General features: G+C 41.6%; 2 protein-coding genes across 3 annotated transcripts in view; one reads left to right on the forward strand and one right to left on the reverse strand.

Annotated features, from left to right (window-relative positions):
• Positions 1-22: 22 nt before the first annotated feature.
• Positions 23-4440, forward strand: LOC146964763 (protein lifeguard 3-like). 2 transcript variants are annotated; one of them, XM_085765506.1, is made up of 12 exons: positions 23-164; positions 514-801; positions 913-980; positions 1093-1157; positions 1274-1327; positions 1464-1514; positions 1630-1669; positions 1898-1935; positions 2054-2141; positions 2495-2590; positions 2724-2777; positions 3527-4440. In XM_085765506.1, exons 2-12 carry the CDS (start codon positions 531-533, stop codon positions 3674-3676), a joined length of 975 nt encoding a protein of 324 aa, XP_085621632.1. In that variant the 5' UTR covers positions 23-164; positions 514-530; the 3' UTR covers positions 3677-4440. The 2 variants fall into 2 exon arrangements, with proteins under 2 accessions (XP_085621632.1, XP_085621631.1); XM_085765505.1 differs by having other exon boundaries at positions 514-980.
• dars1 (aspartyl-tRNA synthetase 1) overlaps positions 4099-26998 on the reverse strand; it is a 30290-nt gene continuing 7390 nt past the window's right edge. The window contains exons 5-18 of the mRNA XM_085765504.1: positions 25966-26058; positions 24580-24682; positions 18904-19006; positions 17531-17611; positions 14934-14993; positions 12181-12292; positions 10344-10478; positions 8395-8542; positions 6587-6733; positions 6198-6240; positions 5900-5980; positions 5262-5373; positions 4812-4883; positions 4099-4678 (exon numbers count right to left, since the gene is read on the reverse strand). Of these exons, the coding sequence (XP_085621630.1) occupies positions 4587-4678; positions 4812-4883; positions 5262-5373; positions 5900-5980; positions 6198-6240; positions 6587-6733; positions 8395-8542; positions 10344-10478; positions 12181-12292; positions 14934-14993; positions 17531-17611; positions 18904-19006; positions 24580-24682; positions 25966-26058 (1382 nt within the window). The 3' untranslated portion in view covers positions 4099-4586. The remainder of the gene's footprint in view (positions 4679-4811; positions 4884-5261; positions 5374-5899; positions 5981-6197; positions 6241-6586; positions 6734-8394; positions 8543-10343; positions 10479-12180; positions 12293-14933; positions 14994-17530; positions 17612-18903; positions 19007-24579; positions 24683-25965; positions 26059-26998) is intronic.

The raw sequence follows: 26998 nt of genomic DNA on the forward strand, positions 1-26998 counted from the left end.
ACCTGAGCTACCAGAGTCCTCAGAGACACAGCAGTAACAGTGTGAGTTTCAGTGAGCATATCCTATTACAAAGATGACATCCCCCTGTGGCACAAGGCTGCAAACCACCAAGGAGAGAAAGGACTGAAGAGCACAGCGGACACATTTTAGGCTTAAACCACCAGGTAAATACAATTCTTTCTTTCTTTCTTTCTTTCTTTCTTTCTTTCTTTCTTTCTTTCTTTCTTTCTTTCTTCATAATAATGCATAATACAAAATAATGATAGAACTCTTGGTTTGTTTGTCTATAATACTTTAGTTCTTCCACATTCATAATGACATTTAATTGAGTTATAGTCTCAATAAAATAAAAATAATTAGCCTAACTGGTTACTGACAGACATGAATAGGAAGGTTATAGTATTTTGTATTTGCTTTCCTTTTACATTATAGCTTGTCAAAGAATCATGTCAGTAATACAGTACTACAGATAGTATGGGTCTGATTTAGTAGGCTACTCACCCTTTTCTCTAGGTGTTCTGGCAAAAACCATGACATCTAAAAGAGACAGCCCACCGCCTTATGAGGACGCAGTGCAACATCCTAAGTATGGAAACCCCCAAGATCAACAACATGGCTCCGCTCTTCCACCACCTCCATCTTACAGCCCCAGTCCTGGCATGTGCCACGGCCCGCCTGGCTACTGGGGCCATGAGGGCGTCTACCCGCCGGCCGGCATGTGGTCAGGCCCTGGCTTCTCTCCATCTGGGATGCCCACGACAATACCAACTCTGTCTGCTGGAGTGCCACCAGCCAACTCAGGTTCTGAGGAGATGACACGGGACTTCAGCAAATCACATCCTTCTTTTTATTTATATGAACTTCCGAGAGTAATAAATACAAATTACCACTTCACTGTTCCCAATTCTGCAGGGGACATGGAGGATCTTCAGAGCAACCAGTGGGAAAGCACGTCTGTTCGGCATGCCTTCATCAGAAAGGTAAGGATTTTCATCATTCCCCCAGGCCAGACACAGACAATCCTATTAACATCAACAGCTGATATGTTTATTAAGTGCTCAACAGAACATCTTGGTTTTGTTTTTATGGCAGGTTTACTTAATTCTAGCAGCACAGCTTGTCGTCACCTTTTCAGTTGTTGCCGTCTTTACATTTGTGTAAGTGTCGCTTTTTTTTTTTTTTTTTTACCAAAGTAGCTACAATATCCCATCTTATCTACTGGAGAACGACCGTCAGTCTCCTAATGAGTGATGCTGTATGTGTGTCGTCATAGTGACCCAGTGAGGCTGTTTGTCATCACATACCCTGGCATCTACTGGGCATCTCTGTGAGTTACTTTCCAAGAAAATAAACAAAAATATCCATTCTGTGCAACTAAAAGAATGACTCAGTATTCACAGTGGTATTATTCTCATGGCATGATGTCAAATACAGTAACAATCATGTGATTTGTCTACCCATAGTGTGGTTTATTTTGTGGTTTACTGCATTCTCATCTGCTGCAAAGAAATAAGGTAAGCATGGCCCTGACATGACTGTATGAGAAAATAGTGTTATATTTTCAAGTATTCACAACCAGAGATAATTCTGTTTGTATACTTTAAAATATTCATCACATTCTTTGTGTAGGAGACGTTTCCCATGGAATATTATTCTGCTGGGAGTATTTGTAAGTATTATATCACGAGGCAGAAGCCAATGTTGTGCTGTGACCTTGCAAATCCATTTGACAAAACAAAGAAACATGACGTGAAGAGTTCGATAGTATTTGAGTAGGAGACTGAAAAAGTAAAGTAAAAATCAAACAAAGGCAGCCAATAGAAAAGAAAACAGCCTGAAAAAGGTTAGAACCCTCTCTGTCCTCCATGACGTACTGTTTTTATGTTTTGTGTTTCAGACTCTCGCCTTGTCGTACATGACTGGAACAATATCAAGGTTTGTTTTTGGCTCCAACTCAGGCAATACACACAGAGTTCATTTTCAAAATGATCATTATAATTGCATGCTTCGATGGTTTTTTGGTTTAATCCTGAAATCAATCTGTATTTTACAGCTATTACGAAACAAAAGCAGTGTTTCTTGCCATGGGAATAACAGCAGTAGTTTGCGTAGCTGTCACAATCTTCTGCTTCCAAACCAAGGTAGATGGAGATGTAAACTGTGTCTCTGTAGCTCAGTAGCCTGTGGCTTGTCAGAGGATGTCTTTGTTGTCAGTGTAAAAGAACGCCTTTGTCTCGCATTACAATGGGGCACTGAGTTCCTTTAAATATTTATAACATTTTTGGATGAGATGTGAATCCAACTTCTCTGTCTGATGCAACTCAAGATGAATAAGTTACATTTTCGGCTGGTGCATGACATATCCACCCCATTTATTATTGTTTTTTTTCCCCTTGTTCTGATCCTGTTTCAAATTATCTTGACTGCTCTTTCATGTAGTTTGAAGATGATTAACTTCACTTTCATCCTGCCAATGACTTGTTTCTCATCACAGGTGGACTTTACCTCCTGTGGGGGACTTCTCTGTATTGCTGCCGTTTTGCTCATGATCGTTGGGATTGTTACAGCCATCGTCCTTTCCTTCCAATATGTGAGGACTCCTTGGTCAAATCCTTTAATTTATTCCCTCTTCTCATGTTTCTCGGTGTGAGGAGTAGCAGCTCAGCAGGGTGTATCTGTTGGGCTGATTTCACATTCAAAGGCCTTTGTTATGTCACCCACAGGTCCCTTGGCTGCATATGCTGTACGCTGCAATTGGAGCCATCATTTACACTCTGGTGAGTCTGCACTCACATGAAGTTAAGGACAACTTGTCAGCCCGGTAGTGCAAGGTCATTGTGGAATAACAAGAGGCATAACACCCTTTACCCTGAAATACACTATTATTCACTAGACTTAACTTCTCAGCTACATATGACAATTTACTGGCAAAACAACACAGAAATCTTACTTATCAAATTATATTTCTGTTCGATTATTGTTTTTTTTTCCAAGTGTACCAATGGAAAGAGTTCATTTTCCTCATCCTTTCGATTTGTAGGTGTGTTAGCTCATGGAAGGCCAAGTGCTGGTTTACCATTTGGTGTATTTGCTTTGTTGTAAACCAAGATTGTAACCATTATGGCTGCTTAACACCAGCATATACGCATTATTGTTGAGTATGTCAACAAGCTAAAGTTAGCTCATAACACTGTGGTGAGTACAGTGTTACAGATCTGTTAGTGTGGCTCTTCACTCTAGAAACGTCTGCCTAATGGTAGAACTTGAGGAAATGGGTCAAGGGGTACAAAATTATCAGGGTTCATTCAGATGCAGGGAAATCTCGATCAATGTTGTGATAATCTGGCAAAGTGATTACATTCCTGTTAGACCAAAATGCTGGACAGGAATTAACATCAAAAGGACTTTTGCCAGCTGAATATTTGATAGTTTGTGGCTCCCCACTGAACTAAACAACCTCAAACCCATTTTCCTTCTTGCTTGACAACCAAACTTTCTTTTGTTTTTCTCTCTCTCCCTCTGTTAGTTTTTAGTTTACAACACCCAGCTTCTTATTGGAAACCGAGAGTTGGCCATCAGCCCGGAGGAATACATCTACGGAGCTCTCTCTCTCTACGTTGACATTGTTCACATCTTTCTCTTCATCCTTCAGATCAGTGGAGCTGCAACTGACTAAGCTCATGGTCAAAGGCTCACGGTTGTTGTATTAAGACTTTGCCTTTAAACACAATGCTACAGAAACACAAGTGTTTAAATTAGGATGCATCATTATCGACGATCATTGTTAAACTTAAAATTTAACTATACTGTATATATTGTCAATAACACTTGAGCACTTTGATTAATTCTTCCATGTATAAAGCTGGGGGAGAACTGAACACATGGTAGAGCTTTGCATTTCTGTATATTTGTTCTTTAATGCTAAGTTTTTTGTGCTAGTTAGTAATTTAGTAAATCCATACAAAACATAATTGAATGGGGTAGTAGTCTGAACTATCACTGCTGTCAAACCTGATGATTACTGAATTGTTGAGCAGCGCACAGTGTGATCCTAAATGCAGGGTACAACACAAAAAATCAACTATGGAGAGAAAACAATTGATGGTCCGAGAGGTTTGTTTTTTTATTATTAGAGGTTGGTTCAGTTAATTACATACAAAACACCTGTAGTTAACAGGCATGCTGCTGGAGACCACAATCATTAGTCCTAAGTCTGTGCTGGTAGTAGGAGGGACTCTGTATTAAAGTTGTTTTTAACATTCCCATAAAAAAGAACTTAGACAAATACTGACTCATTGATTTAAATATGGATTAAGAGTGTGCAGATTTCCAGCAACTTCCTAAAGTAACTGGCCAACCCCTCTTACTCTTTAATCTATCAGTTTGTTGTTGTCAGACAACAATACACACCAATCAATAAAGTACAACCTACTGTTGCAACCGTTTAATTCTTTCATCATAATTGTTATTAATAGTGGCACGTTAGAGTCACGGGGTGGCACTAGCTCCTATACCCTCTCCTTATCTGTCGCCAGCATCTGTGTGTTAGTCCAGTGATGATTGGGTTCATCCACATGGTGGCAGGTTCAAGGTGTCAGGCGCTTGGGGTCACGTGGGAACATGGAGGTCTGACGTACGTTGTGGAGACCAAGGTACAGCATGCACACTCTCTCCAGGCCTGGGAAGGATGAAAGCTCTGTTACTTAACTAATCTTTCATTCTTGCCATTAATAGGACAAATACAGAATATTCTGATGATAATTCAATATGAGCATGTCCTGTAAGACAAGGGATCTGTGTTCTGTACGCACCAATGCCTCCACCACCATGAGGGGGAGCTCCATACCGGAAGGAGTCAATGTAGGCCTTGATCTTCTCCAGATCTGTAGTATCATGAATGGGGAAAAAAGTTCAGTTATAAAAAAGGGGAAAACACTTCCTGTAACAATCTGGTTGATGTCATTGTTATTTCACTATTTATTTAACCTTCACCCCAAAAGTTGTATATTTATCAGATTGTTTCTTAAGAAACTGCAGGTCATGGTGGGGACAAAACTATATAAGTCCTCCATGGGTTTCCGACCTCACCTGCACATTGGTTTCTTTTTATATAATTCACTCTTCATAGAGTGATTTGCATCAAATGTAAACAGTTTTTTTAATTTTATGTGCAAATAAATATTTACTGATTACTAAATTGTGATGTAATAGCCACTTATCACCAACAGAGGGAGACAGAAACCATATGTAAATATGATTACCAATCTGGTGATGCTTGGCCCTGTCGGTGAGCAGCTCAGCATCGTGGATTCTCTGAGCTCCAGACAGGATTTCCTCACCCCTCATGAACATGTCGTAGGAGTTGGAGTATTTCTGATAAAAACAAGAAGAGACACCACCTGTGATATCAAGAATCATGCTTTCTACACCTCTGTTAATAAAAGGAGGGGGGGACCCAGACAACAAAATCATAGAGACATAAATATGACATTAAGTACAATTAAAAGAGGGATTTCAACTTGATGTTATCACAATATGGATGGAGAGTGGACTGTTGTGGAAGTCAGGTTAGATAAGAGCACACATCTAATGATATACCTTTCCCCCCATAACAATAAGAGGACAGGTTACAAACCTTACTAACAGATAAGAGCAGATTACTACAAAGCTCAATGAAATGGCAACAGTTGAGGTCAGTCAACCGCAACAGGTAACTTTTTTTTTTGTACAGAGATTCTACAACTGAAACAAAGTATGGTATATAAGCACATGCAGCAACCGCTGAGGGCTGGGGAGTCTTGCATAAAACAAATTTACAAAGCTTTACATGAACATTTGTTGTTGCACATTTCTCACTGTGTAGCTAACAGCTGTGTGAAGGAGTAGCTGAGAGACTTACAAGGTTGTTTGGATCAGGCATTGTGTAGAAGGGTCTAACAGCCAGTGGGTATTTATCCAGCACGTAGAAGTCGGTGTCATACTGAGAAAAGTGAGCGTAGACACAAACAGTCATTAGTCACACAACTGAGTGTTAACAGATACATTGTTCCATTCTTTTGAGCTGAAATACACAACTGAGTGAGTGTAACCCTTCGAATAATGATGTTTCGCTATAGACCAAGACAATTTTTTAAACGACTTCCACAATTGATCTCCAGTTATGCCTTATTAAAATTATGAAACACAACTGGACATACCTTTTCCTTGACAAGACGGCCCAGCAGCTTTTCATTGGGGGTACTGCAGAACATCAGAGAGAAACATTAATTCTCATACCAATACCTCTAACTTGCTTGAAACTAAATATTGTAACATAACAATATTCAGTTTCAAGCGAGTTTCTACAGACTATAAGAACGTTTCATAATTATAAAATGTTCTACTGGTCTGTTTACACCACCAGACTCAATCTGTCTGACTCAACCGCACCATGAACAGAGGACAATTTATTTGAATCTTAAAATATTTTTGAATTACTGGTGTGATCCTTCGCTCCCTCTTTCTTTAATTCTGGATGCTAAATCTTATTTCTGCTTTCATCAACTTAAACAATCTGACAAAAGGAGGTCTAAGTGGGGGGCCTGACCTGAGGTCCTCCTCGTCACCCATCTCCACCCCGGCCTCTCGCAGCATGGCCACGCCTTCGGTGTACTCCAGCCTCAGAGTGGGCTCCAGGAATTTGAAAGGCTCACTGGGGAACTGCTTGTTCACCATCTGGATCTCGGTCTGGAAGCTAATACACACACACACACACACACACACACACACACACACACACACACACACACACACACACACACACACACACACACACACACACACACACACACACACACACACACACACACACACACACACACACACACACACACACACACACACACACACACACACACACACACACACACACACACACACACACACACACACACACACACACACACAAAAATCAACTAACCATGGTTCAGAATTCCTACCCACACTGAAGACAAACTGCCCTTTGGTGGTTAACCTAACAAGGATCAAAGCACCTTTATAAACTCTTGCCTGAAACAGACTGAAGCAAGTGATCTGGTAAAAGGTGAGGTGGTAACCTACATGGACCTGAGCTGCAACATTACAATGCATGTGTTTGATTTGTTTTGAAACCAACGTGAGAAAACCAACAGAGCCTGAAAGACACCAATTCATCTGTTGCTGGAACATCAACCACATGCATGATATGCAAAACCAGTAAATGCGTCAATGATGGTACAGTCTGGAAAGTAATGAGGACAAAAGCCAAATAGAAAGAGGAACAATAGTCATGACTTGATCATGATGACTGGACATAATGAGTACAGTGTAAAAAAAAAGGCAGACTGAGACTATTGTGGCTACTTTGACGTGCGTGAACTAATTTGAACCGATCTGTGGTTCAGTGTTTGTCAGACACATTCAGTTGATCTGACAGTCCCAGGGTTTTTTTTTTCCCTGAGCTGGTATCGATACTGATGAGCACGTGTTTGTTCTTTGTCAGACCTCTTCTTGTTTTCTTCATGAATGCCGTGGCATTTAGAAGTCACATCAGGCCATCAGCCAAAGCTCTCTGGGAATTTTCATTTTCTGTCACACCAACTGCTTGTCAGGCAAAAACCTACGAGAACAGCTACTGAGCGCGCAGCATGTGAGCAACACATCATTAAAAGAGAACAAAACATTTAAGTGGTACAGTCATTTAATTGATGAGAATTTTTTTGGTGGAGTCAGCAGTTACATAGCAGGTATAAAAGATTGCATTTAACCACACAATAAGATTTAAGCAGCCTGTGTCAGAGAACCGAGGGGACTATTCTTCTGGATGTCACCATTTTCAAGTCAGTGATACTTTGAGGATGAGAACAAAAAAAAATCTATACAACACCCAAGTCTAAAAATGACTGCCTTTCATAGGCGTTTGAAGGCTGAATCCTGCAGGCTCCATACATAAGATGAGTTTCACCTACTCGTGTTTTTTATCCAGTCATCTGCTGCAACAGCTCATTACACTTGCTGCCCCAGTTCACACCACTAGGAGGCAATACAGCCACATCACTACTCTTCTCTTGGCAGGGAATCATTGAGAGCACACTGCAGCAGGGGACAACACTTGAATTGGATTCAGGACCTGAAATAGTTTTTTTTCTAAAAAGGTACAACATTTTAATGTTATGAAATCGGAAACCAAAACTCTGTTCTTTTGGTTGAGTAGGAGGGCAAAGCTGAGCCTCTGTGGCATGTAATTTGGATCAACTTTTAAAGCAATCACTTGAGCAAGAGTGTGAGTATAACAAAAACCATTTAAGTTTAAACAAAAAGGTCAGTCTATTACTTTTTAGCTTTAGCATAAAGATTGCATACAAATCTTATTCTTACTTGTCTCTCAGGCCCTTGAAGATCTGAACCATGGTGTCAGTGATGGAGTCGATCACTTCGTGGTAATGGTAGTTGAAAGCCATTTCAATATCCAGGCCCACAAACTCAGTCAAGTGACGGTGAGTGTTGGAGTCCTCAGCCCTGAACACTGAAACGATGATGCAGATTTAGACAAGGGAAGCAGAGGAAAAAGTGGCAACTTTCAACACTGAATGCAACTGTCTTTAATTCAGTGCTGGGCTGAGGCTGAGCACGTTGAATCCCTAGATCCGACTCGCAGGGCTGGAGCACCGTTAAAGGGTCAGACAGTCTGCTCCAAAGCTCCGACATGAAGCGAGGACAGTGTCAGCATGCAGATTTGTGCTTCATAGAAAAAACAAGACACACTCTCCGTGTGATACTGCAGTTGTTCCCAACCATTTTCACATCACAAATTTCTGGCGACCCCCGATCACGTGCAGTTATGTGTCGCAGCCGTCAATCATGCTTCAGCTCAGATATTTTTATATGCTGCATTTTATTTGAACTCGATTTATATTCGATTATGTGTGGTGTTTTTAATCATAATTTTGAAAATAATAATTGGTTAAAAGAATATTTTTATCAGTCTTTTTTTTGTATCACTTACTAGACATTTGAGGCGGCCCCATTTGAATTCCAGGCGACCCCACATAGGGTCCCAACCCCAAGGTTGGAAAACACTGTGATATATCCGTAGTCTTATTGCACGTTAAAATTTGTAATTTACACACTTTCATCTTCATCTTTCACTGCTTTGGATCCTTGATTGTAAAGCTCTGTGATTAGTCCTATAAACTTTAATCAAGAGGACGGTTAAGATGCCACAACTGATGGAGGTTTGCAGGTACTTGTGTGGTGAATTAATGTCATCCTCATGCACCACTGTTACACCTGTCTCTGGTTAATTATATGTAGCTCTCGTGATGACTCCTGGAGAACCTTACTGATGTCAAACTGAGCTGCTTCATGCTTCCTGTTCTTTTCATTTACAGGTGCACAGAGTGTGGAGCTGGTTCACATGCATGCAATTGGTTGATTAAATGTGTGTCCAGTGTCCACATACAGCTGAATGGAGAGGAAATCAGGCACATGCACATGCACACAATTTCACAATGACTAAGATTTATGGAAAAGAGCTATAAATATGTATGGCTTTAGAAATGTGAATATGCATAACTCAGCCTCTGAGTTTTAATCAAGAACCTACAGAGTTATATGCATCCGAGTCCTGCGTATATTCACTTAATAGACCAATAAAAAAAATAAAGCGGTACCAAACATGATTAACATGACCGCCCTGCTCCTCAGTGCTGAAGACCACAACATGTGTTTGGTCCCTGGTGAACCTCTAAGCGCTCTTAGATGGTGGCACTATACATTAAAACAAAGAGGAAACAGGGGAGTTGATCCCAATTCTCCTTTCTTGGTGAATCGGTGCAACTGTAACTACGGCAACAGCTGTGAGAGCATTGCTGCCTTAGAAGCAGTGATGACCTTAAGCTCTTTGATTTCTCCGGTGTACAGTAGCTACAGAGAAGCAAACAAAGACCTCACTCTTGTCTTTGGAATAGTGAGAGAGTGCAGCCTTCTCCCTGATGTGTTATTTGGCCAACAAAAAGGATGGGCATGTGTCGGAGCTCATGTATTTATGCATATTGTTTTGTCACAATGTTGTGTTCATTCAATCCAAGGGTGGCAGTGTTTTGTCACCAAGAGAGCTGCAGATACTATTAAAGCCAGACCAGCATCATAAAGACTTTTACAAGTCCCACTGTGACACTAACACACTAAGCAGCTCTGCCCACAGCGAAGGCAACGCAGGCAGGTCTGTTAAAAGTTTAATCATCTAAAATGCATTAAGCCCTTTGCCGCAAATGAAAGAACATGATGTGAAGGGACGCGACACGTGTGATTGGAGACATTCTTACCTGGTCCCACACAGAAGACTTTGTCAAAATCAGCACAGATGCACATCTGCTTGTAGAGTTGAGGAGACTGGGCCAGGTAGGCGCTGGTTTTAAAGTAAGACACCGTGAAGACATTGGCCCCACCTTCACTGGCAGCTACAAGTGGAAAAGACAACTTTTAGACATGAAATGTGATTTTTACTGTCCCACAGCACAAAATGATACTAATATAATATATAACTAGTACATGGTGACTTTATGGCACAATGATACACAGGTGTCTAATTTATGTGTCAACTTCTCACGAGACTAAATGAAGCACAACAAAATGAACTGGAGCTGAAATTATTTAATGAGTTGAAAATCAATTAGCTACCGTTTGTAGCTGTTTAAGTTTAAAAATGACTGTTCTCATGAGTCTATGAGAAACACACCTCACTCTGTGACACTCTGTGACCACTCATGGTGAAGCTGAGGTTTCACACTTTGACCAGCCCACTGATGAAGATGTTTATCACTTGTTCACTTTTTCAAGTTTAAATTCTCTCTTTTGAAAAATGCAGATATTTGAGGCCAACTGCAACAGAAACTGTGACAAACTGTTTGATGCTGATGAAGTCCATCAAAAATATTACACTTTCGATTCAGCTGGTAAGAACACCACATACAGTGGGTTGGCAATGTTTTCCAAAACAGATAAACAAACAAACAAACAGTATTTGAGTATTATATAACTCAAACTTATGTAACTCATTTGCGGTTCCCTTTTTCACAGACGTCAGAGGGCACTATCTCATATTCACTTGTCGTCAAAGATAGGGTGGGGGTTCACACAGTACAAACTGTTCACTGAATGTGCTATGGGTGGTAACCAGGCATGAGGATGTGGTTTTTGTAAAAGTACACATAGTTGACTGGCAGCTGCCGCCAAAATAAGAGCGGCAGTTTTGAATTTAAAAGGAGCAGATCTGGCTTATGTGATTGGCTCTTAAAAATGTGGCGAAACTCTCATTTCCTCTTTTCTTTAATTCAAATCTGAGAAGCACGTGAGCGGCTGAGAACTGGGGATTAGTGTGTGAAACTGGAGGAGTTTGTCTAACCCTTCTTCATCAATTATGGCTCGAGATAAAATTGAAATTAACTTTCTGTTCCAATTTATTTGCTGACAGCTGACAGTATCAACAATATATCAACTGCTATATGCTTTCTCTCTAGATTGTGTGCAAGAAATGTATGTCATCATAAAAACCAGAAACGTAGAACTGGTTCATGCAGAATTCAAAGACTCCTCTCACACCTGATGTCGAGAAAAAGATCCAAGAATGAGAGAGCAGTCATGGGGGGAAATCTTTCAAATGTTGGTGAGAAGATTTTTGTTTAAATTTTAATTGTTTTTTCTAGTCTTCCCTTCTTTTGGTGATGTGGGATAAAGCCTTTTGGGACCGAGCTTAAGGAAGGTCTCCCCTGTCAAATTAGAAGGGCATTGTTGGAAATGTGAGGGCTGATCGATGTATCAAAATTCCCTGTGGGCTGGATTACAATCCTGATTGGTCTGAAACAATAAAACTCTGTCTGATACCTTTTTTCTCTGGTATTTGTCTTAGACCGTGTTGTTCGGAAACTTTTTTTATCAGCTCTAAGTTTGGTTCCTAATTTGAATTGTACTCTAAAATAAAATAAAAACAGCCCAAAGAGGAAGTTAAGCTTACAAGTGTCACACGATGACTCATGAGACACCTGTGGGTGGTGATATTAAAGTGTGAATCAACTGAAACATCTAATAGAAAATGACTCAGTTTTGTTTGTCCCTTTTTTCCCCATGAGACAGCAGCAGTACAAGAGACAGTGTGTTTAGTACCTGATATGATTTTAGGAGTCTGAATCTCCACGAAGCCCTTATTGGTGAGGGTGTCTCTGAAGAGCTGGCACACTCCTGACTGCAGCCGGAAAACTGCCTGGCTGGTGGTGGTCTGGAGGAGGAACCATACACAAACACACAGCCACAAACAAATTGGGCATTTACCACAATTGACATGATTTATTACACAATCGTAAAGAGGTGTGAAAACACATCTGCCAATTTCTGCAAATTCTCTCGATATGAAGGCGGGAACATTCGAGTGATGGCAAGGTCAAGACATACGCTTAAAGCCAGCAGGAGCCCTGGAAAACATTATGAATGTAAATACTGAAATCCAGGTTGGTGAAATGAGAACTAAGTGAACCAGAAGATTACCGTAACACCTAAACCCCAAAACCCCCCAAAGTTGCAACAGTCAGGCGACAGAGCATGAGAAAACACAAGTGAACACTCCCTAGAACTTTCTGACTCATCTCCAATGACCACAAGCTTTCTATAAACGATCTCTCCTGGCTCTCCACTCATCTTTATAAAGACAGGCTCTTGTCCTTTCAGGATGCTCAGTTGTGTGTTAATTAAAAGGTTTGATTTCTACTTCTTTCCCCATCTCTTATGCCTGTCCGGTCCTGAATGGGCTTTGTGTGACTGACAGTTGGCAGAATGGAAAGGTGATAATGTCTAAATACTGGCAAGCTCATTAATCTGCAGACAATGCCTCAGGGCTGTCTGGTACAACCTTTCCCTCATTTCCAAGCTGAATGCATCAGTACATCCTACTGCAAAATGAAGAAGTGAAGAAAAACACAAAACTTTCCTGATTTAAAACACATATCAAAAGACTTAGAGGGGCAATGAACCAAATAAACCGCTCTGCCCCCACAAAACCCATGACTCATGTGTGTCACGTATCTCACTTTAGGCTGGTGTCCCAAGTGGCCCCTGAGAAAACCAGATGATAAACAATCATATTCAGAAATTAGATGGCATTTCCTGTTTACAGCAAGTGTGCTGGGTATTAGGCGCAAAAGTAAAAGGGTGGGTACTGGTACCTGCTGAAACTGTCAGTTTTTTGATGATGGTGCCCTCAAACTGTGAAACCTCAAAAAAGAGAAAAAAAAGAAAACCTGGCCTGAACCCCTGAACCTTGTACCTCTCAGTGGCAAACAGTCCTAGTATGAAAACCGCCTGTGGTGATGATCCACCACAGGAAGGTTTCACAGCTTCATTTTTAGTAATGCTATGCTACCAGGAGATTGTTATGTACTAATACACCACTAATATGTGGGTACATGGTGACTTTATAGCACAATGATACACAGGTGTCTAATTTATGTGTCAACTTCTCACGAGACTAAATGAAGCACAACAAAATTAACTGGAGCTGAAATTATTTAATGAGTTGAAAATCAATTAGCTACCGTTTGTAGCTGTTTAAGTTGAACTAATTACTTTCTGGCAAAAATCCAAATATTTACTTATTGAAGCTTCTTGAGTGTGAAGATTTGTTTTTCTGTTGTTTTTTTTGTGTGTGTGTGGAAGTAAACTAAAGCATGTTACTGCTACTCTGAGAACACTACTCACATGAGGATGTCAGCTTGGGATGCTGGGAAATGTGATGAGCATTTCTCATAATTCTCTTACGTTTCAGAGATCAAACAATTAAATAACTATAACAAGAATCAACTAAATCAAGAGAAGACTGATCAATACCAATGTTGCAGCCCTAAAATGAGCATATGGATAATAAACTACAGCTGGTACTGACACATACAGTTTTATGTGCATATAGCATATGCCTATAATAATAGGTAATGGCAGCCTCACTGCTCAGGATTTGTTTTGACTCTTCCCAACACCACCTAACCAGACAGGACTACTGTCCACTGATCATCTGACTGAGTCCAGCTGTCTCCTGCTGACTAAATTAAACTGAACAAAGTAAAGCTTTCCACTGTGCTTTAGTGTGAATCACCTTATGTTTAAAGATGGTCAAGTTAGAAGGGGAGTTCCATAGGAACTACATTGTTATTGTACTAGTTTTATGGTTCCCTTTTGGAGTGTCTCTCTGCCAGTGTGGGAACCACTTTATAGCTCCACTGAGTCTCAAGTGTAAAACTGATGACAGACTGGAGTCCATGAGCTCAAAGTGCACAGTGCTACAGAAACAGGTGTTGTTGCAAGTTTGTGAGCTGCAGAGCTCTGTAGTGTGGTGGTGGTGCCTTCCTGCCTGGCGCATCAGCCACGCAGGAGGCACAGATCAAAACAATGAGACACTTTGTGGCTTGGTGTCTTCTGCTGCTCATGTAGTCTTAACATGTCTCCCACACGGTGCACGACAGATAGTATCAGCCCATTAAATCACAGACTACCTATCCTCACTTTAGAGGTCTAGCGGCTGCTTTACATTTGAAAAGCTTATAGTGTCTCACAGAGTTTCCTGCTTTCGCTTTAATGTGAAGAATTATTATTCTGAATCTGTCCTTTGTTTTTAATATAAATTCTAATTCAAGTTACTCAATGCCTCTTCTTAAACACAACAAAGATTAATAACAGTACGCATTGTAAAGACAGGTGAGGCTTCAAATGGCTAAACTACCAGCTTTTGTCATCTCACCAGAGAACTTCACAGAGCTCTGATGTCAACATGCGACCTCTGAGATAAAAATTTATCACGGAAAATACTCTGCAGGCTTTGTCATGGATTCATGGTTTTTTTTACTTGTATTTCCCCAGTTCTGATAGAAACTCACCCTGAGATCAATCACCCGGTTGTCCAGCTTGGTGTCCTGGTTGACCGTGGCTCTGCCTTCCTGCAGGCAAATAGAAAACATATCATATCACCCAAAGCGCTCCAGATATGAAATATTCAGTAGTGCAACTGCTCTGTTCTGTTGTAATCAGCGACGTGTTAACACTTACAAAGGCTTTTCAGACCTCACACTGAATAATATTTGGGTAAACGTAATACAAGTATGTCATTTTTAGCAGTGGAATCACAGCTCAAACATCAGCTACACGTGGCTAAATCAGCTTGCAAAAACCATGAACTGCACCACATGAATTATTTTCTGAATTTAACTAAAACACAGAGCTCTGCACAGCTATCAGGCTCCACCAGCCTAAACATCTGCAAGGAACAAAAAAAGTCAGGTACTTTGTTACTTGGAGCAAATACTACAGGGTCAACTCCAACAAAAGACATCTGCAATGTTGGACAACAAGGCAATAACAGAGAAAAAGGACAAAAAGAGAAAAACAAATGAAAAAGTAAATGTTTCATCACAGGAGGAACCACTGCTTCCAGGGTCATGGATGTCAGGCTTCCTCATAGGACCCACTGGGGTTTGAGCTAATAGCCTGTGTAGCCACATCCTGCTCCATGCAGCCCCCACGCAGAGGGACGAAAGGTTAGACAGGCGGACGGTCGGACGGACAGACAGAGCTGTTAAGGCCTGTGTCTCTTGGGAAGACAGGTGCTGTAACAAGTGTGTGACTGGCATGTTGAGTCCCTGCAGAAAACACCTGGGATGCTGATACAGCTGCATGGATCGACTTACTAGATAAACAGACAGGCTCCTAAGCTGTCTCTTGTATGGCAACGGCCATGTATTGATTTCCTGATGATACTGTGTATAAGATTTGATAAAGCATTGGATAGTTTTACAGCTACAGAAAAACAACAGCTGTTGAATTGAGGCGTACATCGATTAATGGGACACATATTCCAAAACTGCATCGACTTTTGTCTGCGATACAAATGTTTGCATCAAATAGCTGCGGCCTCACAAAACTGGAAATCACTTTCAAACTTTTCAAAACTATTCAATTACCAGTGAACAAATGATAATTGCAACTCAATGACTCGAATGACTCCATAATACCCACATCCACCATTACAGATGCTGCATTTGACAAATGAGCAGGAGAGACACTGGCAGCAACATTTTGAATGTTTCCCTGATCATAATTAAAAGGCATGGCAGCATTTCAGAACCCCCGCCCAAAAATGTTCTGAAACATCTGCACTTGGTTTTTTTTGCAGGAAGAGAACTAAATAAATCAGTAAGTAAATGAACCCATTTAGAGGGAGCCTTTTTGGCTTGTTTGACAAGACACAAATTCTCATGCAGTGGCTATTTGAGCTGCTTGATGATTATTTGATGGTTATGGAGAGAAAATATCCAGTGCATCTTTTATGTGCAACAGTATGACAGGGAAATTTAAAACAAACAAACTATAATCTTTATTTATTTAGTAACCAATCCAATCATGTATCAAGCCGACCTTCTGCTACCCCAGTGACACTCCAGGATAATCAATAGCCTCCTAAGTTGTAGGAAATCATGGCATCTTAAATATATCACCATTCTCTCAAATAACTCAGATGTTTGATGTACAAATCTCCTTAATTGGAATTAGAGGCTCCCTGAACCCTGGCTGCCAGCTCTTATAAACACTGTGATGAAATTACATTTTGCATGCAGAGGGTCGAGTCGAACGATTTTACTCGCTGAATGTGATGTTAATGAGTACGAGCCATTCTGCTCTTGATCTCGTTTAATTTATCCAGGTTTAATTACCAAATTCTTGACTCTGCCAAAAACACGGGTACCTGTTCTCGTTACTGGCATCTTCAAACTGCAAAAAGGGAAGTTAATCCACCGCTTGGAAATTCTACAATGACGCTTTTAATGTGAAGTATTCAAATAGATTGAGCTTTAATTGTTAATTATGTTGTTGTGCCATTGTATAGTCGGACCAAACCTTTCCATGTGCGTCATGAGACAGTGAACTTCCACGCAAGCTGCCAGTCAGTTCCTCTTTTTCACACTGAGAAGCTGATGTCAGATTTTTTTTTAATTAAAGCAGTGTCTGGAGCAGAGTGAGTCTACAGCTGGGTTTTTTCCATGGCTGAGTCGGTGCCGTCTTATTGGCATTTCAAGCTGATTCTTTCCACCTGACAGGAAAAAAGTTTCACATAATGAATGTGCTGCACATGGAGGCTCACGGTATTCCAGTCCCTTAAATTGTTGGTGGGTGGATGTTCTCCTTTTTCAGCCAAAACAGCTAAATTACAGAGAACATGAGGCAATATGTTTTCATGAGAATGTTGCATGGTGGATCTTTTAAGAGGGTCTTCATCACCTACGTAATACCACTAAAGTTCCCCACTGTGAACTGCAGGGCATCGCTTCATTGAAAAGAATGTATGAGATCAGTCTTGGGTTTTGCGAACACATTAGAAGCTGTGGCGGAGAAAAGATGGCAGTGGGGTATCTCCACCTGTGAGGATCTCAAGTCCAGTCGTCGTCCCCCCTCCCCCACACATCCCTACATTCATCCTCACCTCTTCACCCTCTCCATCAGGCCTGACAGCATCGTCCAGCTGCAGGGGGAGACGAGGCTCTGCCTGGCTGATGACGAAAATCTGTGAGGAAGAAAAACACAAACAGCCTTAAAACACAGAAGGTGATTCACACAATGGAAACTGCACAGGCCCCACTTACAGTCTGGGGGAGTGTCAAAAAGAAAGTGAGAGCCTCATCTGTTGAAACCTCATCTGTGTGTGAGTCACCATGTGTTATTATAACTATTGGGTTTTTGTGTTGTTAACGAACAAATACAGCACAGGTGGTAGAAAGCAGCCTAAAAGCTAGCAGTATCTAATGCTTGTTTTGCATTTGGTCATTTCTGGTAAATGAATCAGACAAGTGCAGCAGCTGCAGAGAGTCTGTACTCATACCGTAAGTGTGCAAAAACAGACAAAGAGAACAATTACACCTCATACAGCTCTGGAAAAAATTAAGAGACCACTCCCAAAATGATCAGTGTCTCTAGTTTTACTATTTATAGGTATGTGTTTGAGTAAAATTAAATTATTATTTTTTTTGTTTTATTCTATCAACTACCGACAACATTTCTCCCAAAATTGAAAAAAAAAATATTGTCATTTAGAGCTTTTATTGGCTAATGACTAAACTAGTCTAAATAGCAGAAATATCAAGTCTTTTCAGACCTTGAATAATAATAATAATGCAAAGAAAACATGTTCATATTTATTCCTAAAGAACACAGCAAGAATATTTTAACTCAGGAAGAGTTTATAAATCAGTTTTTGTCATAATAATGATAATAATGATAATGTCAATGTTTAATCCCAGCAGTGGTTTTTATAATCTGCCTATAAAACCAGATGTGGTTCAGGTGATGACCTCATCAGTGTCTCATTAAGTAGAATGAGTTGTGTTTGTGTTTAAAAAAGAAAAGAAAAGAATGACTGTCATACATGTAGAGATGCTTTGAAGAAACATTTGTGAAAGTGGTCTCTTAATTTTTTCCAGAGCTGTATATAGTGAGAAGGCAACCAGAACAACTGATGGACAAATATACACAAGGCTAAACACCTGTATCAGGATATTATTATAATATTTATTCAGTATTTTATGGTTTTAACATCACTGTTATCATCAAAGTCAGTATATGCTGAGATTATTGAGGTGTGTTGGTGTTAACACAACACCTGTGTGGTTCCTCTGTGAAGATGTGTGAACAGACACCTGCTGCTTGAAGGATGTGATCGCTCGCAGGCAAAAATTTGCAGATGTGTTATTATTTTGATGGATGTGCTGTGGTGCGCACAAGAAGCAGCAGCAGCAGCACAGGTATTTATCTGCTCCGCGTTCACATGCATTGATGAGACCGCGGTGATACTATACACACCCTCTCGATGTGGAGCTCCACGTCCTGCTGGGAACAGCTCTCGATCCTCTGCTCCACTTTCCTCACCGACGCCTCCACGTCCACGATGCTTTCCTTGGTGATGCTTTTTGCAGACAGTTGGGGAGGGTGGAGGGTAAACAACAGATAGCACTTAGAAAACAAACTCCTCTGTGTGGGAGGTTAACTGCATGAGAACAGTATTTCCCTAAAACCGAAACGGTAGACGTACGTCTCCACTCTGCATGGTGTGAAGTGTGGGGGGTGGTGTAAGACATGGGTGAGTGATTTTTTTTTTTTCTTCACTTTTTGTCTCAAATTTACTACACATTCTAAAATACAACTGACATTTGCAAACTCGGGAAGTTGGGGGCCAGCTGAGATCCCACAAGAGTGGTTTTATCTTTCATAGTGAAACCACTGGCCCACTCTCTTTCTCTGTTCAACGGACTAGAAAATGTTTCACTGTTTCCACACACATCACACTGCGGACAAACATGAAAATTATGGAACGGCTGGGGGGATAAAATACCCCATTACACCACATTTCAGAATAAATCCCAGGGTCCTACAGTGATTCTTGTCACCACGTTATTTTTCAAAGGAGCCAATTTCACTATTTGCTTTCACAGAAATCACTGCATCGGTGCAGAGATTCAGCTGGTGTTGGCGTCACACTGTTTCTGAAGGGACTGAAGGCCTTACCTGACCCAACTGTCTATCACAGCATTACACCTGCAGGGTTTACTGTATGAAAAGTACTACACAGCATAGTCAAATATTTCTACTACAACTACTGATACTGATTTCTGAAGTAATTGAGCATTGGTCACCTAGGAGAAGTAGTAAATAAACAGAAGCGAGTAAGAGAGTGAGAGACAAGCTTTGACACAACTGAGTAGCAGCGTGTTGCAAAAGGGGTTGCTTACATCACAGTGAGCCTGTGGGAAGTACCAAGCTCTGCCACCATAACAGTTATTATTGAAAGCAGGGTGACAAATTCCCCCATCAACTGAAAGTAAAATACAGCATGCAAGGGGAAGCCTGGTTTAATTTTGTTACGGTGGGATTTCAAAACAAGACACCGTCTCCCTACACAGGTTCCTCACTCAAACCTCACAGCATCTTAAGAGATGCTTAGAACAATACTGATCATCATGCAGCGCAAAGGCCAGATGGGAAACCCGCTGAAATCCTTCATTTCTCCTCATTAAAAGGCAGTAATGAGGGACTGAACACTGGGGTACCGCTATCCCTTCAGCCCCACGACAGCTGCTGCCGTAGTCCTTCCCCTCTAGTAGGTGGATCAGTTAGATAAATAAATCCCCACATTAATAACCTCCACTGCAGGGCCCAGGGGCTGCTGACAACCCATTCAGCACACACACCAAGGGAAACGGGTTGATTAACTCAAGACCGAGATTTGACAATATCACATGCGGATGAAAAATTCAAGTCTGAGAGAAAAATGGGGAGAGGATCTGTGTTTTCTCTTCTGAGTCCAACGCTGCGGCGGTTTGGTGCACAGATGTTAATCTAGCAATAACAGGATACTACTGCAGATAGCACTGTAACTTTGGTTATGCATCACAATGTGACATAAGAGGAGAGTAAAGCTGACTGGTGCGTTTGGAGTGGTAGACCTGTCGTTTTTACTGTCTAGTAAGGGTCTCTCATACCACACCCTTATGCCTATTGAAGTCTGGAGTGCACATCGTTATTGTTAGCCTTCAAGGTATTCAGTGAAGGCCTAAGAAAAAATATTGAAATATTGTACTACTATATATTTATTTATTTATTTTATTTTATTTATTTATTTTATACAGTGAGTAACACACAAGTAATATTTTCTAGATCATTGTTATAAAGTTGGACTAATATTTCTTGGGAAACAATGGGTTAATATAATGGAACGGGAAATGGACCAATCACAATTTTTCTTCCAACGGTATCTGCAGTAAATCATCGACTCCCTCTGCAGGACCTTCGGTGGCTGTGACCGAAGGCCCGTGTAATGCAAGTCAATGTGGGCATGAATTTGAGATTGACAGGTGTCTTAGCCAATCATATTCCACTGAGTTGTGGGCGGGACCATACTACGACATCTTCCGGGTATTCGCGAATACCCAGCAGAACAACATAGCCGCCAAAATACTGAGGGAGCGAGTTGCCAAGTCCGCTTATTATACGTGACTTTGGGCTTGTTTTTCTGTGAAGTCGCTTATATTGGTAGTCGTGGGTTGCGGGTTTTTGGGCTTGTTGTTAAAGTGTAGTTACTTATTTAGGGCTGCTATCAGCTCCATGAGTTGTCAAGCAGATATTTTCGACATGTTATTTAAACGCAGGATAGTTTATCCTCCTGCTGGATGTGTCACCCCTGTTCCCCCCGCCCCTCCCTTTTCCCGTACACACACGACACTTTGCCACGGTGACAACAACAACGAGATTGGCTTTCACCCATGGATGTATTATATTGCTTTCACCACGCTGATCAAGAGAATAGTTACCGTGAATTCTCAAGGTGGGTCTATTTTTATTCCTATTTTTTATTCCTACCTCATAGCCCACGATCGCCCGTTTGAGCAGTTTCCAGTTTAACTGCTTCATCCGTTTCACAAAGCAGGTTCAACAAACACTGAGTCTAATCATGAACTCCTAGAGTTTGCCTCATTTCAGGGTTAACAGACTCAGTTTTCACTAAACCTGCTTTGTGAAACGGACTCCTGCCCTGACTGAGACTGACTGAGCGGGCGGTGAAGCTCCGACTCGCCGCAGTATGAGCACCGGCACTCGGCCTGAACGCAGCACCCGGTCATGTTGCTCGGTCCAGCCCGTTGAGAACTCCGGCCACCGAAGGAAAGAGCGGAGCCTACAGTCTGTGGCCGGAGCGCACATTTATTTATTAGAAGTTTAAATGGTGCTGATTAAACGCCTGACTTTAAGCTGGGTCAGTTCTGCTGTTGAAGCCCCACAGACCCACAGACCCACAGACCCAGCGCCACAGCAGCAGCAGCAGCAGCAGCAGCAGCAGCAGCAGCAGCAGCAGCAGCACAGAACTGAATTTGTACTGTAAACCTACAATTTTATACTGGTAGTTTGATAGCCATTAAGGCCAGTGAAAAATGGCTGAGCATTTACAAAGAGCTTGTGCCTTTTTCCCATTTCACCTCAGGAGGTGTTTGTTTTATAGCCACTTTTGGCAGAAATATTAAATCCACAGTGAAATTCAACTGTGTCTAAGCTCAAACAAACACAAAAAACATTATCATGAACAGCTCATGATTGACATTTTACTTTCATTCATTCATTACTTTCAAACATGTAATATGCCGACCATCCATGTGACAAGGCTCTGGCTATTATTTCTATTGCTATGTTTAATTTTTTATTGCTACATGGTCCTATTGAAGGCCCAGGGTCTGGGTCCACGGTTCGCCACTGGTTAGACCTGTTAAAAAGGTCAAAGCAGCCACAGTTCTCTTCTGCTCCACACACAGTGGGCCTCAAGTACTCCAGTCTGAAGATCACTTGATTAAATTGTGTGAGTGAGAGGAGGATGTCTCGGACATACAATATATGAAAGGGGACCTCCTCAGCAATGTCATCACAGCCCTCCACATGATTATGAGAGGATTTACTAGTAATCCAGGGTCTTACTCAGCTTGTCAATCATCACACCAGAACGTGTGAAACTAGTCCAGGGCAAGAAGAGTCAACAGGAAGTAATACTGGCAGCTGTTTTTAGACGCTGAAACGTGAAGAAAATTACATTTTCATCCACGTAGTAACTTTTAGAAAGCCTGGTTCTATTTTTGACTTTTGTTCACAAGAGCGTGTTGTCATGGAAACCATGTCACCACTTTCACTTGCTCCGCGGTCAGATGACAATGTATGACACAACCATCCAACGGTCCAACCACGATATTGCAGAACCAGATTGAGGAACTGCTGCACATGAAAGAAACTGTTTGACCGTTACAAAAAAGAAACATATTGAAACATAGCTGCTGTCCTCAGTGACACAGCCAACTTTTCTACAACATCTAACAACATGTAGTTTGAAAGAACCGACCTGTTCCGTCTTGTGTTCGGCACCATTTCTGGGGCTACAAATGTCAATGACGGCCCGGCGGCTGAGTGGTGGAGAGGAACTTTGGCACGGTCAGGGGGATTTTGACACAACTGACAAAGTGGGGTCAGTGGCCAGGCAGCACAGGTCAGGACTCAAGTCAGAGCAGCACTGACCTTGCCCTCATTAGAAAAATAAACTTGTGTCTCAGTTAAGCTTCTTGTAAACCTCAATATACCACAACAACCTGCCAAGAGGCTCCTAGTTTCTCATTTGTGAAAACACACGTATAATGAATGGAAGTGAAATGGTAATTTATGCACATTTGGATATTCATCAAACATTTAGTAGCTCTGACTGTTTACATATAACTCGGGCAGGTGTACTGTGTATATAAACTCCATCATTCATTATTTACTTCTCTCATTAAGGCTGTTCTGCCAGTATTGTCGCTTGTGTTTACTCAAAGTATAACATGAATTAAACAATTATTTGCTCTGCTGCTTATTGTAAATGCTATCTAATATAATAACTGCTTTTAATTCTATTAAGCAGAGTCTTCTGCAGATACTATGTGTCTATGTGTCTGTACTAATTGACCCAAGTGGGTGAAAAGCCAGAAAGAGAGACTGGAGTGGTCTCAGTGCAGGAGATGGTTTGGAAGGATCATGGAGCCTCATACATCTTTACTGAAACTCAAAATTGTTTTTTAATTATGTGCTCTTAAGTTAAGAGTTTTAATTTAACCGATTTCTTCCAAGTGTTTAGGTCCCTCTGTGTTGCTGAAAGAGCAGACACCAGTTCTGTCTTCAGTCTGGCTGGCAGCGTTTTTCGTGAAGCTGTTAGGCCGTAATAGCTGCTACTTAAAGCTGCTTGAAACACGCCAAGTATTAGGAAACATCACAGTCTCTGCATTGCATTGCTTTACTTCTGTTTAATCCGGTGTAATAACTGCCATTTTGGTTTGGTCAGATTGCAGTTCCGGGCGTTGCTCTTTGCTTAATTTAGCAATAACTGAGCCAGTTAAGTAATTCATGATAAGCTTCCCCATTTACAAATACTCAAACTAAACTAATCAAACAATGCTCGAAAGCGGTAATTTATTGTATACTTAAATAAATTACCTGAATCACACCCAATTATGTGGATTTAAAGTCAAACTTTTTTTTTTTCTTAATGCACAAATGAGCCCCCTTGCAAACCACATCAGCCTAAAGTGGCCTTAATACAAGCCTTACAGCCTTTAGGTGGTGGTCTCTTTAATAAAATGCATATCCGCTGATAATTGTGTTCATTCATAGACGACCAGTAATGGGCTACAATTTAGCTGCTGAGATGACTAATGGTGCTTGGCTCTTAAGCATTTCTTCCTCATCTTATCTAAGCTGCTCTATCTACCATCTCAACAGGAACCGAGCCATTAAAACGCTGCTGTATCCCGCCCTGTTAACAGCCAGCTTTTGTTGTCAAGTAGAAAAAATGATTGATTCCCCCACCATCCACCTCACTCGGAATGTGTGAAAATGGATCGACCGACGATTAGGGCCCAGGATTTTCCCACCATTGTTTTTTTCCCCCTCTCTGACAGGAAGAGCAGTCTCGGTACTCACTTTGCAGCAAACTTGACCATCTGCTTGCTGGCACGATCTCCCACTGCCACTAGTGCCTGCACGTTGAACTGCTGTTGACGCAGGACCAAGAAGCATTGCTTCCCTGAAAACAAAAAATAACAACAATGGTAGATAGTGTCGGGGTGTCAAGACCTCACTCAAACAAGCTTAGCAGGCTTGTCACGATAAAAAGGTTTGGGTGTTTACTCTGAAGCAATGCAAGTTTGTGCAGTCAGAAGAGGATAAGTGTTGCTTGGGATGAGGAGGGTATCCCTCAGCTGTAAGGATTCCTGTCAGCTACAGGTAAAGTGTCAAACATTTGTGAACAGAGTCTTCTCTTTGAAGATCACTGTGTGTAGAGAAGATTGCTCTACACACACACACACACACACACACAGACACACACACACACAGACACAGTGTGAATAAGTTAGTCAACCAGTAGACAATCGGACCACCCAGGTACTTTGATGTTTGTTGCCTGAGAGAAGGCAGGGCTGCTGGGGATAACAGTGGTGCCAAAATCCCACCAACAGATGCACCTCATTCCAGACAAAATCAGGATGTTATTCTGCTCACACGGACATCCTTACAGCGAGCAGGGAGAATGAAGACAGGAGCGGAGGGGAAGTGACTCTTGACTGTGGAAGTTATCGTGAAAGGAAACGGCAAAAAGATCATCACTGAGCCCTTGGTTTATTTGTTATCACAGATTTAGCACGCAGTGAAAAGGCTCCATCTTTCCTACAGAGATGTAATAATGTGGTGGAGCTCAGTGGGTTCATTGTATTCAAATAGAGCAGCTATATGGATGCCAGTAGCTGCAATGCAGCAAACAGAGGTTATCTGATCTTCCAGTTGGCAGTGATGCTAATCTGACAATGATATCAAAAACACCCTCAGGTTGTCAAACACTGCTTAACATGGAAGGAAGAGGAAAAAAAAACTAAGACAGTGCAAACATGATCCTGCAGAGGAATACATTTGAAGAAAAATTCCACATTTCACACTGTGGTGAGGTTTGGGATGTTCCTTCACAAAACTGACTAACTGAAGCTGTTTGAAAAGTTATTTTTGTTGTTTAGCTTCTGACCTTTTGCACTGATGAACCTGGGGGGGGGGGTATCAGTCATCAGGTCATGGGAACACTAACAACAGTCAAGTCAAAGCCAACTGGTATTGGCATTTGGTGTGGAAGATAAAGGAGTGATGTTGAGAAGTGACTCTTGGGAGACGTTTGAAACATTTCAGTACTGTAGGATTAGCACAGAGGTCATCCAATCTTGGCTGTTTTTTCTCCTCACACAAAGAAAATGCGCTCCAAGCTAGAAAATAGTGAACAAAGACGAGGTTGGGGGGGTGGGGGTTGGGGGAGGACGGTCTCACCTTTGGCTCTGCTGGTGTGGACTCGGGCACGCAGCCAGATTAGCTGGTCAGCTTTCTCAGGAGTGAGGTCTTGGACTCGGACCAATGCCCTGTCTGGCTCATGCACATACAAAAAAAAAACACAGACATTTTTTTTTTTTTAGAAATTACTTCAAAGAACTTCTACGCCTTCCCATCTCTGCATTAGGAATCTCACACCTCCCCCACCCCCCCTCCTCTCCTCCCTGCAAACTCCCAAAGGCGGAAAGAAATGTGAATAAGCATGCATGTGCGTGTGTGGACGTACAGCACAATAAAATGCTCGGATTACAGACGTGTCTAATAAATAAGACACACTAGGAGGCCTGCTGAAAGCTGTCAACTCGCCTATTCTCTCGGCTCTATGACAAATTGACTCTAGTTTCACCTGTGTCACTCTGGGGCATGCTTTCTCCTCATTATCGGCGAGCAGGAGAGGCAGACAACGAGGCTACACCAGAGAAAACAGAGCCGCCCTTTTGGCTGGGAACTCTGCGTCAACCCACATGAAAGCCCTCACCCCCCCTCCTCCTCCTCCTGTCCCTATGGCTGAGCTTGGCATGCAGGTGAGGGAGGCCCCACTTTGTTTGCTGCCACTGGAGCTGAAAGAGCATCCAGACAGATGGACGACCTCGACAGGTTTCGCCTGCCGCCTCGTTCATCTGGGAGTTATCATGCGCTATTAGTTACTGCAATTATCGCTGATGTCGCTTCGATTTGTGATAAGAGAAGGGATCAAACGCGTTTTTCACGATGCTTATCGGGTGAAGATCGTGCCACATCAGTAACGTTTGACGGCAAGGCGCTCGTGACCCCAGACATTCTGGATCAAGGATGTCATCATGTATCAAAACATGAAGTTTCGAGGATCTGCACGTTCTCCATCTCGTCGTGTCATTTGGATTTCTTCACCTTTAGAAAGGTTGTTCAGGTGAAATACCTGGGTTTCTCAACATGGGGTTGACCTGTTTGTGACTTTCATAAAATAATGACTTTCAAGAACTTTCTTTCACAT

The sequence above is a fragment of the Trachurus japonicus genome, chromosome 21 (assembly GCF_045865225.1).
Source record: "Trachurus japonicus isolate A0001 chromosome 21, Traja_1.0".
Classification (NCBI taxonomy): Eukaryota; Metazoa; Chordata; class Actinopteri; order Carangiformes; family Carangidae; genus Trachurus; species Trachurus japonicus.